Source organism: Neoarius graeffei, chromosome 2, assembly GCF_027579695.1.
Source record: "Neoarius graeffei isolate fNeoGra1 chromosome 2, fNeoGra1.pri, whole genome shotgun sequence".
NCBI lineage: Eukaryota > Metazoa > Chordata > Actinopteri > Siluriformes > Ariidae > Neoarius > Neoarius graeffei.
In genome coordinates this window covers 112,811,689-112,829,465 of record NC_083570.1, presented here as the reverse complement: position 1 = coordinate 112,829,465, position 17,777 = coordinate 112,811,689, and the positions used below count along the sequence as shown (strand labels likewise).

Here is a 17,777-nt window from a genome sequence, read left to right as displayed (position 1 = left end):
CATGAGCAGTGATTCGGGACTGAGCCGCTGTGTGTGTGATCCCAGCGCATATCACTTACCATTTGCAAGTGGAAGGATGGCAAGCCTAAAGACAATCATAACTACACAATGGGCAGTATTTGCATCAGTATTTGCAGTATTTTCATACTTTTATGCTCTTTAATGAAAGGTGATACAAGGCGGAAGTCCGCGCCGTTTTTCAGCAGTCGCGTCACATGACCAACGCCAGCGAATCAGGAAGGTGGATGTCACAGTGACGTTGTCCAATGACGATGCCAGCTAGAGCTCAGCACAGCGTATCCACTTATTCTCAATGTTTACACAGCACCGGACCAGACACGATCTGGATTGAATACGTGGACCCTGGCGGATTCCCGTTTCCCGGCGGTTTAATGTAAACGGACAGTGCATCCGCGAAGAAAATGAGACAGATACGGTCTAATGTAAACTTGGCCTCAGTCAGGGGCTTTTCTCTTTGTCTGTTTGACAGAACAAACAAAGACAGACATGTCGAGGCATGTAAGGCCAATTGAGTTTAGAGTTGGTGACTTGCAGAGTACACATCTCCAATTTACAGCATACAACAATGAGAAGAGGACTGAATGTAAGCCAAGCTCTGGATCATATCTTTGCTGATAATGAGGCAGAGGACACAGAGCAGTATAGCGATGGAAATGAGCAGGTCTCTGAGGAGGAAGATGATGTGGCGTTTCAACTAGGGATGGCGAAAACTAAAAAAAAATCTTGACCGACCACCGAGCCTCATTAGCCGGTTAAAGTTGGTTAACCTATGAGTTTAAACAGGGATGCAAACGGCGCGCCTTTTAGCGGATGCCGCCTTTTTCACGGCTGAATCGTGCAGTCAGCCGTGAAAAAGTCGGCATCTGCGCCTTTAGTTTGTGTGGAGAGATATGATCTGCAATAACATGCATTGTTGGCTACAGACCGAAACATACTTTCAGAATGCACTGGCCAAGGCAGGACTAAACTCAATGTGCCTTCTAATAGTAATTAAAAAAAAAAAAAAGAATAGTAATTTGTAAGCTAAAAAGCCTGTGTCTACACTTTTTTCTTTCGCCGAGTGGCAGCTGTGTTCAACTGGGGCGGGACATGACTGAATGGGTGTTTCTGATTTGTTAGCCGTCTTTAACTGGGGCGGGAGGGCGGGACATGACTGAATGGGTGTTTCTGATTTGTTAGCTGTCTTTAACTGGGGCGGGACATGACTGAATGGGTGTTTCTGATTTGTCAGCTGTCTTTAACTGGAGCGGGAGGGCGGGACATGACTGAATGGGTGTTTCTGATTCTTCAGCTGTCATCCTTACACCGCATGGCATGCTCCAAAATCGGCAGCTTCAAAACGATTAATTTTTTTTTAACCAAGAACCAGAAAAAAAATTAACCGGTTGACATTGATTCGGTCAACCACCGGTCAAACGGTCATCGGTTAACATCCCTAGTTTCAACCAGAAGACACAGACACATCTGATCAGTCTGATGAGGAGGCCACCGGTGCTGAAGCTGCTCCTGCTGAAACATTCAGATCCAAAAGTGGCAACATCTGTTGGAGCTCAGTACCTCCTGACGTACATGGCAGGACAGCTGCTGCAAATGTCATCAAAATGACCCCTGAGATCACAAGGTTTGCTGTGATGAGAGTAAGTGACATCAAGTCATGTTTTGATCTGTTTATGCCATTGTCACTAAAAAAAGTCATAATTGCTATGACAAACCTTGAAGGAAAAAAAGTCCATGGCAACATGTGGAATGACATTGATGAGGAATGCCTGGATGCCTACACTGGTGTTCTTCTCCTTGCTGGAGTGTACAGATCCAGCAACGAGGCCACTGATAGTCTCTGGGATGCATCAACAGGCAGGAATATTTTCCGGGCAACAATGTCACTTCAGACCTTTCGAATGATATCAAGAGTCCTCAGATTTGACAACAGAGACACCAGAGCAAAATCTGACAAGCTTGCTCCCATCAGGGATGTCTGGGAGAGATGGGTGCAACTCCTTCCACTGATGTTCAACCCAGGGCCAGAGGTGACAATAGATGAATGTTTTCTCCCTTTCCATGGAAAATGCCCATTCCGGCAATACATGCCCAGTAAGCCAGACAAATATGGCATAAAAATCTGGGCATGCCTGGATGCCTACATTGGTGTTCTTCTCCTTGCTGGAGTGTACAGATCCAGCAATGAGGCCACTGATAGTCAACAGAAAAAAAAAAAAAGACTTGTTTTTTGCCCTTTTCTTGAAGTAAATATATGAGAGTCGAAATTGACCCGAAACACCATAGATGTTACTATAGTTGATAATATTAAAATTAAAATCTTTTTTTTTTTTTTTTAACATTTAAGAGATGTGATCTAATACCCCTCAGTAATAGTCAGGTAACAGAACAACCTTTTATTTGTTTACATTATTCTCTTGAGGTTCATTTGACCACTTTTTTTATATTGAAAACGAGGGGTATGCTGTTAAAAGAAAGGCCCAGGGGTCCACAACAAAAATATTAAAACCAATCTTTTCATGGATAAGGGAGCCTAACAAGGTAACCAAGAGGTAAGAAACAAATTGGATGATAAATAATTGTTTTTAGGGTATTTTATGGCTGATTTAAGACACGGGTCAAAACCAACCCGTTAACACCAGAGATGGTAACAGAAAGTAGAGACCTGCACTCCCACAGGAGTCCCGCGGGACTCGCAGGACCCGCCGCAAAGCAGTGCGGCATGGGACAAATTTTGAAAGCTCATTGCGGGCGCGGGCGGGACCGGAAGTGCACATATACAGGCGCGGGCGGGAGCAGGAGTGCACATATGCGGCGATAAGCTGCAGTCCCGCTAACTAAAAACGTGTTTGAAATAAAATGTATAAATTATTAATTTATGTCTATCATATATAATTCGTGCTGGATATTTTATTTGGCATTAATAAAAACATTTTAAGATGCCTAAATTTGCAGAGAGAGTCAGATTGCCAGATTGAGTAAGGAATGGCATCTTAAATTTGCCATCGATTACCCTAACGGGAAATCCTTTGATCACTCTAATGACTCGCCGTTCACACCCAGCTAGCAAGAAAACCATGAGTAAAGTGATTTACTGCTTGAGTTAGTCTACAACTCTAATCAGAGAGACAGGTTACACAGTGACGGTAGGCTTGACTCAATGCTATCCCAGAAATCCTTCCTGTAATATGCAAATTTGGCCGCCTCTGATTGGACAGCCAAATTTGCATATTACAGGAAGGATTTCTGGGATAGCATTGAGTCAAGCCTACCGTCACTGTGTAACCTGTCTCTCTGATTAGAGTTGTTCACTCATGGTTCTCTTGCTAGCTCTGCTTTGTAATAAAAAAAAAAAAAAAAAACATTGGTACAAAGCAAGCCCATTCACTTTTTTTATGCTGATCAGAGAATTACAATGGTTTCTCATGTGACAAAAATGTGCGCTTCGCTATTAAATATTTTAATCGCTTGACAGCACTAATTATTATTAGAGACACTACATGCTGAATTCAGAAACAAGGTAAATAATAACAAACATGAACGTGAGCTGTAGATATTTATGCTCAAATCCACTCAAAGTAGGGGGCGGGGCACCATCACGCTGTGTCAAGACAAGAACTTTCCTGAGAAATAACGCGAACGTCTGCATCATGCGGGATTTGCGGGCGGGAGCGGGACTGAAAATCATAATTCTTTGTGGGCGCGGGCGGGAGCGGGACTGAAAATCAATTCTTTGCGGGTGCGGGCGGGAGTGGGACTGCACAGTGTGGGCGCGGGCGGGAGCGGGACTGAAAAATCCGACCCGCGCAGACCTCTAACAGAAAGCTAACACCAGAGGAAGGTTAAAGAACTAAACTCTTATAACTGATCTTTTGGAGTGTGCAATATGTCTTTGGATGTGCAATCTGATCAGTCCTGTGAAATATGCACTTTATTGTTCTTGTGATTGTCCCCTACATATTTATGGTCTTTACATCACCTTTTATTGTCTTATGGTGTTTTATATTATTATTATTATTATTATTATTATTATTATTATTATTGTGTTATGTTTTTACGTTTGTTTTTTTTCTGACCTATTTCTGTTATGTCTTTTTATATGATCCACTAGAGAAATAGAATTCCATTGTACATTGTGCAATGACAATAAAAGGATGATGATGAAATAAATGCAGAGTATGAACAGAAAGCTCCATCTGCATCCGTGTTTCACATTACACTTACAGCCACTTTATTTGGAACACCCCTACATCCACCTGCTGTTCTGTTTTACGCAGTTCTCTCATCAGCCGATCCATTGAGCCATAAAAATCACGCAGACACAAATGAAGAGCTTCAGTTAACGTTCACAATGTTCAAACATCAGAATGGGAAAAAATTGTGATCTCACAGTGGCATGGGTATCGGTTTGAGCCGGATGGAATGTTCGTTTGAGTATTTCAGAAACTGCTGATCTCCTGGGGTTTTCAAACACTCTAGAGTTTACACAGAATGGTGCAAAAAACAAACAAAACAAAAATGTTCATAGAGCTAGTGAGCGAGTGACAATTCTGTGAGTGGAAACAAACCAACTCCTTGTTGATAAGAGAGGTCAGAGGAAAATGGACAGATTGGTTCAAGCTTTTGGCCGGGAAAGATACAGTAACTCATATAATCACTCTTTACAACCGTAGTGAGCAGAAAAGCATCTCAGCAGAAAAGCAACAGCAGACTGGAAGACCACACTGGGTTCCACTCCTGCAGCCAAGAACAAGGATCTTAGACTCAACAACAAGTTCCTATTAAAGTGGCCGGTCAGTGTACATTTCGTAGGATTTGTTTGTGCGCTCTGGATGAACCGTTCTGCTCATCAAAAATCCAGGAAATACATTTTGTTCATGTTGAACTCATGATGAAGTCATCTATACTCACGTCTAATCAAACACTTGCAGGAGGAAAAGCAAAAACGTTTTATGTTCAAGTTCAAACTGGCCTTGCAGGCACTTCCAGTCAGATCCATCCATCCATCATCTGTAGCCGCTTATCCTGTCCTACAGGGTTGCAGGCAAGCTGTATCCCAGCTGACTATGGGTGAGAGGCGGGGTACACCCTGGACAAGTTGCCAGGTCATCACAGGGCTGACACAGAGACAAACAACCATTCACACTCACATTCACACCTACGGTCAATTTAGAGTCACCAGTTAACCTAACCTGCATGTCTTTGGACTGTGGGGGAAACCGGAGCACCCGGAGGAAACCCACGCGGACACGGGGAGAACATGCAAACTCCACACAGAAAGGCCCTCGCCGGCCCCGGGGCTCGAACCCGGACCTTCTTGCTGTGAGGCGACAGCGCTAACCACTACACCACCGTGCCGCCCCCCAGTCGGAGCCCATAAAAAATAAATACTAAAATAAACAGCAAGTGTGAGCGCAGCTTCAATTAGCAGTGTCCGTATTCTTACTGCCGAGAATTTTGCATCTGAATTGTCTCTGTATTTATTATAAATTCGATAAATACATGGACGCTTTTAGTTTACATGCTAGAATGCTAATTATTCGGAGTTTTATCAGATTCACCTCACTTGGACTGAAGCAGTTTGGACAACAGAAGTTGGGATTAAAATCTAAAAAAAAAAAAAAAAAGAGTAAAAGTAATAGACTTTATTACACATATTTAGTGCCACAAATAGCGACTGAACTAGTAACGATCCTAAAGAGTGAAACAGGAAGCAGTGGGTGATGAGAGGAGTGTAATAGGAGCACAATCACTCTTATCTCGGGGGAAGAAAGCTGATAGATGATGGAGTGGACGTAAGCAGTTGAGAGAAGACGTCTCCCTCACAGGACGAAAAGGAAATCTGGAGATTCCATCAGGATCTGTTTGAGCTATCAGTGTACACACACACACACACACACACACACACACACGTCACTGAACTGAGAATCAGCTCATACCCTCTCTCCTGCTGTCCCCTTCTCTCCTTTTTTACCCGGATCACCCTGGTCACAGAGAGAGAGAGAGAGAGAGAGAAAAAAGTTAATTTTCATGAGCAAAGCAGATGTCTTTTCAATTTACAATCAAAGTCTGTCTAAATATATTATTGTACATTATTATACATCCAGGACACTTTTTTGATGGAATAAAAATACAACCCCGATTCCAAAAAAGTTGGGACAAAGTACAAATTGTAAATAAAAATGGAATGCAATAATTTACAAATGTCAAAAACTGATATTGTATTCACAATAGAACATAGACAACATATCAAATGTCGAAAGTGAGACATTTTGAAATTTCATGCCAAATATTGGCTCATTTCAAATTTCATGACAGCAACACATCTCAAAAAAGTTGGGACAGGGGCAATAAGAGGCTGGAAAAGTTAAAGGTACAAAAAAGGAACAGCTGGAGGACCAAACTGCAACTCATTAGGTCAATTGGCAATAGGTCATTAACATGACTGGGTATAAAAAGAGCATCTTGGAGTGGCAGCGGGTCTCAGAAGTAAAGATGGGAAGAGGATCACCAATCCCCTTAATTCTGTGCCGACAAATAGTGGAGCAATATCAGAAAGGAGTTCGACAGTGTAAAATTGCAAAGAGTTTGAACATATCATCATCTACAGTGCATAATATCATCAAAAGATTCAGAGAATCTGGAAGAATCTCTGTGCGTAAGGGTCAAGGCCGGTAAACCATACTGGGTGCCCGTGATCTTCGGGCCCTTAGACGGCACTGCATCACATACAGGCATGCTTCTGTATTGGAAATCACAAAATGGGCTCAGGAATATTTCCAGAGAACATTATCTGTGAACACAATTCACCGTGCCATCCGCCGTTGCCAGCTAAAACTCTATAGTTCAAAGAAGAAGCCGTATCTAAATATGATCCAGAAGCGCAGACGTCTTCTCTGGGCCAAGGCTCATTTAAAATGGACTGTGGCAAAGTGGAAAACTGTTCTGTGGTCAGACGAATCAAAATTTGAAGTTCTTTATGGAAATCAGGGACACCATGTCATTCGGACTAAAGAGGAGAAGGACGACCCAAGTTGTTATCAGCGCTCAGTTCAGAAGCCTGCATCTCTGATGGTATGGGGTTGCATTAGTGCGTGTGGCATGGGCAGCTTACACATCTGGAAAGACACCATCAATGCTGAAAGGCATATCCAGGTTCTAGAGCAACATATGCTCCCATCCAGACGACGTCTCTTTCAGGGAAGACCTTGCATTTTCCAACATGACAATGCCAAACCACATACTGCATCAATTACAGCATCATGGCTGTGTAGAAGAAGGGTCCGGGTACTGAACTGGCCAGGCTGCAGTCCAGATCTTTCACCCATAGAAAACATTTGGCGCATCATCAAACAACGGAAGATACGACAAAAAAGACCTAAGACAGTTGAGCAACTAGAATCCTACATTAGACAAGAATGGGTTAACATTCCTATCCCTAAACTTGAGCAACTTGTCTCCTCAGTCCCCAGACGTTTACAGACTGTTGTAAAGAGAAAAGGGGATGTCTCACAGTGGGAAACATGGCCTTGTCCCAACTTTTTTGAGATGTGTTGTTGTCATGAAATTTAAAATCACCTAATTTTTCTCTTTAAATGATGCATTTTCTCAGTTTAAACATTTGATATGTCATCTATGTTCTATTCTGAATAAAATATGGAATTTTGAAACTTCCACATCATTGTATTCCGTTTTTATTTACAATTTGTACTTTGTCCCAACTTTTTTGGAATCAGGGTTGTATGTGTTCTATTCCCTTCTCGCAGGTTTCATTCATTTGGTTCGATAGCTGCAATATTGTTAGCGTATCACTTATCCTACGTGTATTACGTCACTCTACCCAATGGAGAATGAGCGTTAAATATGGTTTACAATATTGCATGGTCGTCAAGCAACATGATGTCACGCATTGGAGACGCAAAACTTCTGCGCTAGCGAGTGAGCGACTGTGACAATTTGTAAACAAACATGGCCGTCAGGTTTGCTTCGATAAACACAGAATATTTTGAGAGAATTTTGAAAGAGAAAGACGCGTTGAACACCTGAAAGGAATGTGTATGTATAATAATAATAAATAATAATAATAAATGTCCGCTATTTTTTAAGTCCTCTTAGTTTGGAAATGTTTTTTAGGTGATAAAATGCCGATTTAGTGATTGCTTTCATGTGACTGTCAAAGTTTAGCTCGCTGTCAATGAAAACACCAAGATTTTGTTTTAATCCCCTTTGTGTCAAGAATAGTGGTAATCCTGAGTCTTTCATCTTTTTTCCCAAATAGAATTACTTCTGTTTTATCTGTGTTCAGCTGAAGAAAATTTTGTGACATCCAGTTGTTGATTTGGTCGATACACTGGTAGAGACATTCAAGGGGGGCATAATCATTAGGTGATGGAGCAAAATAAATTTGGGTGTCATCTGCATAGCAGTGATACAAAATTGAGTTGTTCTTGATAATTTGTCCAAGTGGGAGCATATAAAGGTTGAATAGTAATGGTCCAAGGATCGACCCCTGGGGGACACCACAGGTCAAGGACATTGATGTTGAGGTACAATTTCCCATGGTAACAAAGAGGCTTCTAAGTATGATTTTAACCAATTGATAACTTTACCAGTCAACCCAACCCAGTGTTCAAGTCGATATAGCAGTATGTTGTGATCAACAGTATCAAAAGCTGCACTGAGGTCCAGTAACACCAGGACCGATGTTTTGCTTGTATCAGTATTAAGACGTATGTCATTTATAACTTTAATCAGCACTGTTTCAGTGTTGTGATTGGCGCGAAATCCTGACTGAAAGTTATCAAAACAGCTGTTTGATATCAAGAAGGCAGTTCATTGATTGAAGACAATTTTTTTCAAGGATTTTCCCAATGAATGGTAGATTTGATATTGGCCTGTAATTGTTCAATACTGAAACATTCAGATTATTCTTTTTAAGTAGGGGCTTTACAACGGCTTTTTTCAGGGACGCAGGAACAATGCCAGTCTCTAGGGATGTATTTATGATCTGAAGCAGATCTGTAATTATGAGGTGAAGAACAGACTTAAAAAAGTTGGTGGGCAGAATGTCCAATTCAGATGTTGAGGAACTGAGATTTTGTACAGTTTTTTCAAGAGTCTCGTAATCAAAATTCTGACATTGTGTTGAAATTGTCTCTCTGTGTCACTGGTGATTACAGCTTTTCAGTTATTTGCAACGGAGATATATTATGAGCAATATTCTGCCGTATTTTATCAATTTTACCTTTGAAGAAGGATGCAAACTCATTGCATTTATTAACTGAGAGAAGTTCAGGTGCTAATTGTGGTGGGGGATTAGTTAGCTTCTCTACTGTTGAAAATAGCACACGGGCATTGTTCATATTCCTGTTGATGATGTTGGAGAAGAAAGACTGTCTTGCTTTACTAATTTCATAATTATATTTACAAAGCATCTCTTTATGGATTTGATAATGGATGTGAAGTTTAGATTTGTGCCATTTTCTTTCAGTCTTTCTACATTCTCTCTTTAGCAGTTTAACAGCTGGGTATTGCTTCCATGGTGCTTTCTGCTTGTTGTTGACTCTTTTGATTTTGAATGGAGCAATATCATCCATAATTTGGGTCATATTTAAATTAAAAATTTCCAGTAAGTCGTCTACAGAGTCTGACATTTTAGTTGAGATCCATGAGAGAGCTTGCTCAAACAGAACACGTGTTGTCGTTTATGACTCTCCTACCCATAGTCATTGAGCTGTTCTGAATGTGAGGGGATGTAGAAACATCAGAGAGAAAACAGAAATGATCAGATAAGGCCAGGTCAACAACAGTAGTAGAAACAGTAAGACCCTTTGCGATAACGAGGTCAAGGGTATGAGTCGCGGATTAGAGGTTAATTACACAGCTTCTACTTACAGAAACACCTTTAGGACCAGGTGTTCCAGGGTGTCCCACGTCACCTGGTATACCCTACAGGACAACAAACAAACAAGTACAACATGAAAAATAGTGAGATCAGGGATTCCTGTCCTGCACTGAAATACTGTTTACCATCAACAACAACTCACTAATCACCGATAAGTGATATCTTTCCGTTCCATTCTTCACGTACTAAAAAAAAAAATAATCACTCAACGTGAAGCCTTTTTCATTGGCAAACTCTCAAATGAATCAAGACCTGGGGGCGTCGTGGCTCAGGTGGATAAGGTGCCATACCATAAATCCGGAGGCCTGAGTTCGATTCTGACCCGAGGTCATTTCCTGATCCCTCCCCGTTTCCTGTCTCTACACTGTCCTATCCAATAAAGGTGAAAAAAGGCCAAAAATATCTTTAAAAAAAATGAATCAAGACCTGACGACCAATCAGAATTCCAGAAACTTTAACGTCTTATTCAACCTCTAAGATACAAATAGACTTTAAGACATTGTGGGTTTTATCAGCCATAGCTAAACAGCGTAGATAAAAGTGTTCTCGTCTCACCTGTGGTCCGAGTGGTCCAGGTAACCCGGGAGCTCCAGCAGTTCCTGTCTCACCCTGTATCAGAATCAGACACGGACATGACCTCATGATTAGGACGGATCATTTCTGACCCTCGTACACCCCCAGAGTTCACATTAACATGCAGAGTGATGTCCTCACCTGGTCTCCTTTGTCTCCCTGTTTTCCAGCAAGTCCCAGGAGGCCGTCATATCCCTACAGAGTGCACGAGCATCACTGAAAGATCTACACAGCTACATAAAGTCATAAAGTTTAAGTTTGGTGATTCTTACCCTCTCTCCCTTGTCACCTCTGACCCCAGGCTGACCTTGGTCTCCTCTGCCCCCCTGTGGACAAAGTGGGAACATCAACATCAACAACATCCACAATGTCGGTGCAGATCAACATTCCTCAAGTCATAATGTGTGTAAGGAGTCTCCTCAAACGGTCTGTTGATACAAAGGAATAAAAATAAAATGCTCCGTTTTATTTATGTGCTGCTACAGGAAAATAATTAACATTATTCTAGCCACATTCACTGGATATGAGCAATTGTGCACTCTGATTGGCTACTCTACTACTAGGATATCAGCTCATATACCAGGAGTAGAGAAAAACAAAATGGCAGAGCGTGTTACTGAACCAACCAAGGACAAAATAAAAACTCGACTTAAAAACAAAATCCTCAAAAAATACAAAAAAACCCAACAAAATATGGAAAGAAAATATTTTAGTAAGAACGTATCACATTTTTCACAAATTGCTCCTGTCATTTTGCCAGTTTGTTTACATTCTAAGCGGAAATAATTTTGCTGGACGTTGTGTGTAAAGTTTTTATTTATCGAATTTGCAAAAAATAAAAATGCTCTGTTTCTCAAAACCCAGTGAATGTGGATAGAATAAAACAGTTATTCCACTCAATCTCATCGTACATGGCTCGGTGCTACGCGCCTCGTCGGCTATCAGCTAATGTACGACTCGATTTCATGGAATAACTTAAATATTCCAGGAAAACATCCTGTCGCTTTTCATTTCATTGCTCTCACACCACAGCAATTTACTAACAGTTTAAAAAAAAGAGACATTATACTGTTTATCCATTTATAGTTACAGCTTAGTTCATGTTTATTTACATTACAGCAGCTATAAACTCATCATTCTCTCATCAGCGCCTCTTTTAAAGAAAAAAAAAACTACTAACAGTGTGGTTCCATGTTTGGGGCGTGTCTAAATCCACGAGTGGGGGGGGGGGGGGGGGAAGGTTGACATGACAGGCACATGGATCAAAAGGTCACATGATACTCAACCAATTAATCAATCTTGGGTGTGATTTGGACATGAAATGAAACGAGACTGTCGATAATGGCGTAGCTCACTCCGACCCCATGAGAAATCAAATTAGGCTAGAAGCTAACTATATGCACCCCAGGCAGACCTACCTTCCTGCCAAAAAGAATAAAAATCGGTGAACAATTAAGAGAGAAGAAGCAATTTTCGTGAAATGTGGACAACGCCGGACGGACAACAGACAACACATGAGGGCATAAACTCATCACCTGTCGACTGGATGAGCTAATAAAACAATCAGAGAGTCATCTTCTGTTCCTTTTAAAAGCCTGGTGTGCTTGAACCTTGTACCTTAGCGGATTCACCATGTAGCAGGGAAGAACACGTCTGTGCATTCATCTACAGCGTCAAAGCAAAGGTAGGCGCATGTTACTGTACTATCCTGATAACGTGCCCTTAAAAGGACAGTGGGCCTACGAGCGCTCAGATGGGTGTCGGTCTCAAACTAGTAAAGACACTTATGTTGTGCTTGGTGTAAAACAAATCGCTAACACTGGAGACTCCTTCCATACAATGTGACATAAACACATTCCCCGGATCAGTGAGTACACACTTATTTACTCTGTTTATATGGATCGTCCCTTTGTTTGATCTGTAACTATAGAAACGATAATGCCATCAGAATGAGCACATGTTCTGACCAATCAGAATCCAGAATTATACAGCACTGTGTCTAATCAGATGACCTCCAGCTAAACCCCAATAATAATATCACTAATACTGCTCATATATCTATCAGTCTGTAGACAAAAACAAATCTTGTTCACAAACACACCAAGCATCTGATTCATTTCCTTCGTGAACACGTGACATGTGGAAGGTGGATGAAAACGTTAAAACAGGCAGCGTTAAAGGAAATCTCCACCGTAGCGATAATGCGAATGATGGCTGACGGAAATCTGAAGTTAAATCTCCAAAGTAAAGCCGAGCGAACTGCGGGACAGGAGAGTTCGCGGCTCGTTAGCCACATTAGCATTGCTAGGTCAGAGCATTCCTTTAAACAACATTTAGCACCTCAAACACACACGCGTTTGTGGCTTCATGCAGTTTAACCAGCAAACTCCTCAGAAGAACAACACAGGAACAACATTCAGCCTCAACACTCGAGCATGAGAACACACACAACACACACCATGCACACAAAACACGACACATACACACCACACACACACCATCAGATATAAGAATGTATGGACTGAAAACTCCTGCAGTCAGAGCGTGGGCTGTGCTCCTATCTACTACTGTAGGAGAGAAATGCCTGGCCATTAATTAATTAATTAAAAATGCCTCAACATTGTTTCACACTTGCACATTTTTGTATGAGTTGTGATTTTATGTAACAAGTTACACACATTAGAGATGAGCTCCGTGTTGGAGTTTATTATTATTTATTAGCAGTGGCGGCTGGTAGTCTTTCAAACAGGGGAGGCTGGTCGGTTACGATATTTCCAGATTTTAAAAGAAAAAACACATCAATTTTGCCCATACTCTTGCCTCTGATCTGGCTGATTGTTGGCAGGGTCACAAACTGTGAAATAACAGGTTCTTTTGGCCCATTAGCCTACTGTCCAATATACATGATGGTGGTGTTGGGGGGGGTATATTTTAACATTTTATATTTTAAAATTGTGGCATGTTGTTTAAAAATTGACCTCAGCTGTGTTTTTGTTTAAAAATGTTTTCCAAATTGTAGCTGTGTTTAATTCATATCCAGAAAAAGCATATATTCCAATATAATATATTCAGCATAAACATTTTAAATAGATTCTATATTTTTGGTGCATCCATGACATATTACTAAAGTAGCCTATTTACTGTTGTTGATGTGGGTCACTTGCTGTTAGCCAATTCACTTTCTCGTACCAGGAGAGCTGAAAGGAATGAGTATTATTCCCTACCTTTTTCACCAAGTCAATTTGAGGCGTTGGTCTACCCTGCTCTTTAATTTTAATTTTTTGCTTGAAAGGAAGACTGGCAAATGGCTTCGCCAAAATGAAATCAGCAATGCTTGGCATCCGTGCGCAGCTTTCTTGCTAGCTGACTAGCCCCCTCAAGTTCAAGTTCAGTCACTCAAATAAACAAAATTTCTGGAACTAAGATAGCAAACTTGACAACACTATATTTACACTTTATTTACAATGAAAATATATACAAACTAAAAAAGCTGGTAGAAACCGTATGTAATGAATGAAATCGAAATGTAAGCTGATCTCTTACAATACACCACAGCACTTGCGAATCCGCATGGGACTGAACTGAGATTCACCGCTGCCTGTCTATAGTTGAAACGAGCTGTCAATCAAAGAAAATATCCGGCCGCTTTCACCAATCACCAGTCTCCTCGCGGAAACTGCCATGTCCCTCCCATGTGAGGCTCGGAGTCCGTGGGCGGGCGTTTTCGCAGTATTTGTCCAATAACCATCTTGCATTTTGAGATTGAAAAGTGCAGAGCTCCCAAATGCCGTTGAAGTCCATTGAGGCTGGGAGTCCGTGAGACTCCGTGGGCGGGCGTTTTCGCAATATTTGTCCAATAATTGTCTTGCATTTTGAGATTGACAAGCACATAGCTCCCAATCCACTGAGGCTGGGCTGCATCGCGCTGTCACGAGGGGGAAAAACTCACGCACACATTAGGCGAACTGGGGAAAGTTATAACGGAATGATTTTGCACTGTAGTTGGGTTGAGCACATATATTTCTATGATTCTGGATCTGAAATAGCAATGTTATAAGGTTGGCTATAACATAAGCCTAGCGCAATTCATCCTACACGATGTTCGCCATTTTTAGAGGAGGCTGAGCCTCCCTCGTTGTCTTAGAGCAATCGCCCGTGTTTATTAGGTATTAAATCTCTCATCACTACTTTACTGAAGTTTAATAACAGCATCCTAATGATTAAACTGATTTAAATAATATTCACTTTATGCCGCATTGTATAAATATACAGTATATGCATGTAATTTTGTTTTGAAACAAAGAGCTGAGGACAAAAATGATATCAGGCCCAAACAAACAAACAAAAACAGGTGGTGCACTCAAGCTTTGGTTTACTGTCAGGGTGCAGGCACTTACGGATGTATGCACAGAGGAGAGTAGGGTGCAAACTATCAACAAAGCCGAGACTTGAGACAGAAATCGAAGTTGGGAAACTAGCAAGGGACGGGCGATCGGCAAACAATGTAGTAGAGGAGAGACTAAGAGCGTGAAACAAAGAACAAAAGGTCAGAGAATCAAGAGGCAGTCAGAAAATACAAGGCTTGATATGAACTGGATAGAGCAGAATGATACTTCACGTTGGAGTGGTGTGGAGTGGAGAGTGGCTTAAGTAGGGGGAAGAGCTAATTAGGGAGATGCGTGGCAGCTGTAATTAATACTCTGGTGACAGAGGACACTGTGGTTCTTGGGGATTGTAGTTCTAAGTGTCCATGTTTGAAGTTTGTGTGTTCTCAGCAGATTTACTGACAGAACCCCCCCAAGGAGCTCCCATGGGAGCTATAATCTTCCGAGAATGCTGGTTTGTGTGGGTGTAGGGCGTGGAATTCTTGCCTGAGGAGAGGGTCTAGAATGTCCTTGGCAGAAACCCAGCCTTGTTCTTTATTTGACTTGTCCTCTTTTGTGTCTAGAGTCGAGGATCCCATTTACCTGATAGATGGGTTCTCCCTCTAAAAGGTGTTCTGGGTGTTCTTGACCTAGTATATTTTCAGCAAGAGGGCCCAGGATAGCTGGTTTCAAACTGGAGACATGGAACTTGGGGGATAATCTGCTGGGGGGGTTCTAAGCAGTAAGAAACTTCATTAATGCAATGCAGTACCTTGAATGGCCCAATGTAACATGGCTGGAGCCTTCTGCAGGTGTTGGGCTCTCTGAGATTTCTTGTGGCCACCCATACTCTGTCGCCCAGGGAAAAGTCTGGATTCTCTCCTCTACGTTTGTCCACGTATTCTTTATACTTGGCATTGATTATTTCAAGATGTTGGTGAACCTCCTCCCATACTGTTTGGCTGCATGAGAACCAATCCTCCACAGCCTGTACCTGGCTTGGTGCATCGTCCCAGGGAAACAGGGTGGCTGATAGCTGAGTATGCACTGAAACGGTGTTAACTGTGTTGCAGAGTGTTTGAGGGAGTTTTGTGCATACTCGGCCCATGGGAGAAAATGTGCCCAGTCCCCCTGGTTGCACAAGCAGAAGATTCTCAGAAAGCAGACTATTTCCTGGTTGGCTCTCTCAACTTGACCATTGGCTTGAGGGTGGTAGCCAGAAGTAAGGCTCACTGATACCACTAACCTCTCCATGAAGCAGGTCCAGAAGCAAGAGATGAATTGAGAGCCCTGGTTGCTGACTATATCCTCCAGGATACCATAATATCTAAACACATACTGGAAGAGGAGTTCTGCTGTTTGGGATACTGTTGGGATGCCAGGTAAGGGTATGAGCTTAAGAGCTTTTCAGAAGTGTTTGATAGTTACCATAATAGTTACCTTCTGAGGGAGGGAGGTCAGTGATGAAGTCAATGGCTATATGGGACCAGGGTCTCTGAGGAATAGGGAGGGGGCACAACTTGCTGGTGGGAGGGGTTCTAAGAACTTTTGACTGTGCACAAGTAGAACAAGATGCATTGAACTGGTTAATTTCAGTAAGCATGTTCTCCCACCAATACTTATTCTTTAGCATTTGATGAGTGTGATGGCTACCAAGATGGCCTGTGGTGGGTGATGAATGGGCCCAAGTGATTAGTCGACCTCGAAACCGCTTGGACACGTAGAGTAGACCAGGTGGGAGGTTATTAGGAAGAGCTTGCGGTTGAGAATTCCTTCTCTCTCTGTCTGGGTCCCAGGTGATGGACTGTACAAAGGATTGAGATGGGAGAATGGGATAGTTAACAGACTCTTGGTGCGCAGAACCAAAATTTCGAGAGAAGGCATCGGCCTTGGTGTTCTTGGAACCGGGGCAGAATGAAATGGTGAAATTGAACCTTGTGAAGAATAGTGCCCACCTGGCTTGGCGTGGATTTAGCCTCTTGACTTTCTTGAGGTATTCAAGATTCTTATGGTCAGTGAGAATGACAAAAGGGTGAGTGGCCCCTTTGAGCCAATGCCACCACTCTTCAAGGGCTAGCTTAATGGCGAACAGTTCTCTGTTGCCAACATTGTAGTTCCTCTCTGCAGAAGATAGTTTTTCAAGAAGAAAGCTTTCTGTTTCTCATCAAAATGCTGGGACAGGATCGCTCCTACTCCCATGCCGGATGCATCCACTTCTAGGACAAAAGGCTTAGTGGTGTCTAGATGCTGAAGGACCAGACTAGAGATGAAGGCCTGCTTGAGACATTGGAATGCTTCATCGGCCTTGGGGTTCCACTGGAGGTGCTTTGATCCCTTCTTCAGCAATGTCATTAAGGGGGTGGCTATTGTACTGAAGCCCCTAATGAACTGACGGTAGAAGTTCATGAACTCCAAAAAATGCTGAAGCTCCCTTATAGAGGTAGCTGTGGGCCAGGACGTAACCACGGAGACCTAAGAGGAGTCCATGCTAACTCCTTCAGCACTAATAATGTATCCTAGAAAGGAGATATGAACTTGATGAAACTCACATTTCTCAGCTTTGACGTAGAGGTGATTCTCTAGCAGAAGTTTAAGAACCATTTTGACGTGCTTCTTGCGACTTTCTTCATCAGGGGAGTAGATCAGGATGTCATCAATGTACACGATAGCATATCTACCTAGCATGTCCCGTAGCACATCGTTGATTAGGCATTAGAACACTAGATGCCGAAGAAAGACCATACGGCATCACCCAGTACTCAAAATGGCTGGTGGTCAGGCTAAAAGCAGTCTTCCATTCATCACCTTTTTTGATCCTGATCAGATTACACATGCTGCATAAATCCAATTTTGAAAAGATCTTGGGTATTCTGAGTTCTAAGGCAACAGGAACAAGAGGAAGGGGATAAGGATATTTG

General features: G+C 42.1%; 1 protein-coding gene across 1 annotated transcript in view; it reads right to left on the bottom strand.

The window, feature by feature from the left end:
* Positions 1-17,777, bottom strand: part of col22a1 (collagen, type XXII, alpha 1) — a 174,953-nt gene that overhangs the window by 78,482 nt on the left and 78,694 nt on the right. The window contains exons 12-16 of the mRNA XM_060911490.1: positions 10,768-10,821; positions 10,637-10,690; positions 10,478-10,531; positions 9,913-9,966; positions 5,958-6,002 (exon numbers count right to left, since the gene is read on the bottom strand). Coding sequence (XP_060767473.1) covers positions 5,958-6,002; positions 9,913-9,966; positions 10,478-10,531; positions 10,637-10,690; positions 10,768-10,821 — 261 coding nt within the window. The remainder of the gene's footprint in view (positions 1-5,957; positions 6,003-9,912; positions 9,967-10,477; positions 10,532-10,636; positions 10,691-10,767; positions 10,822-17,777) is intronic.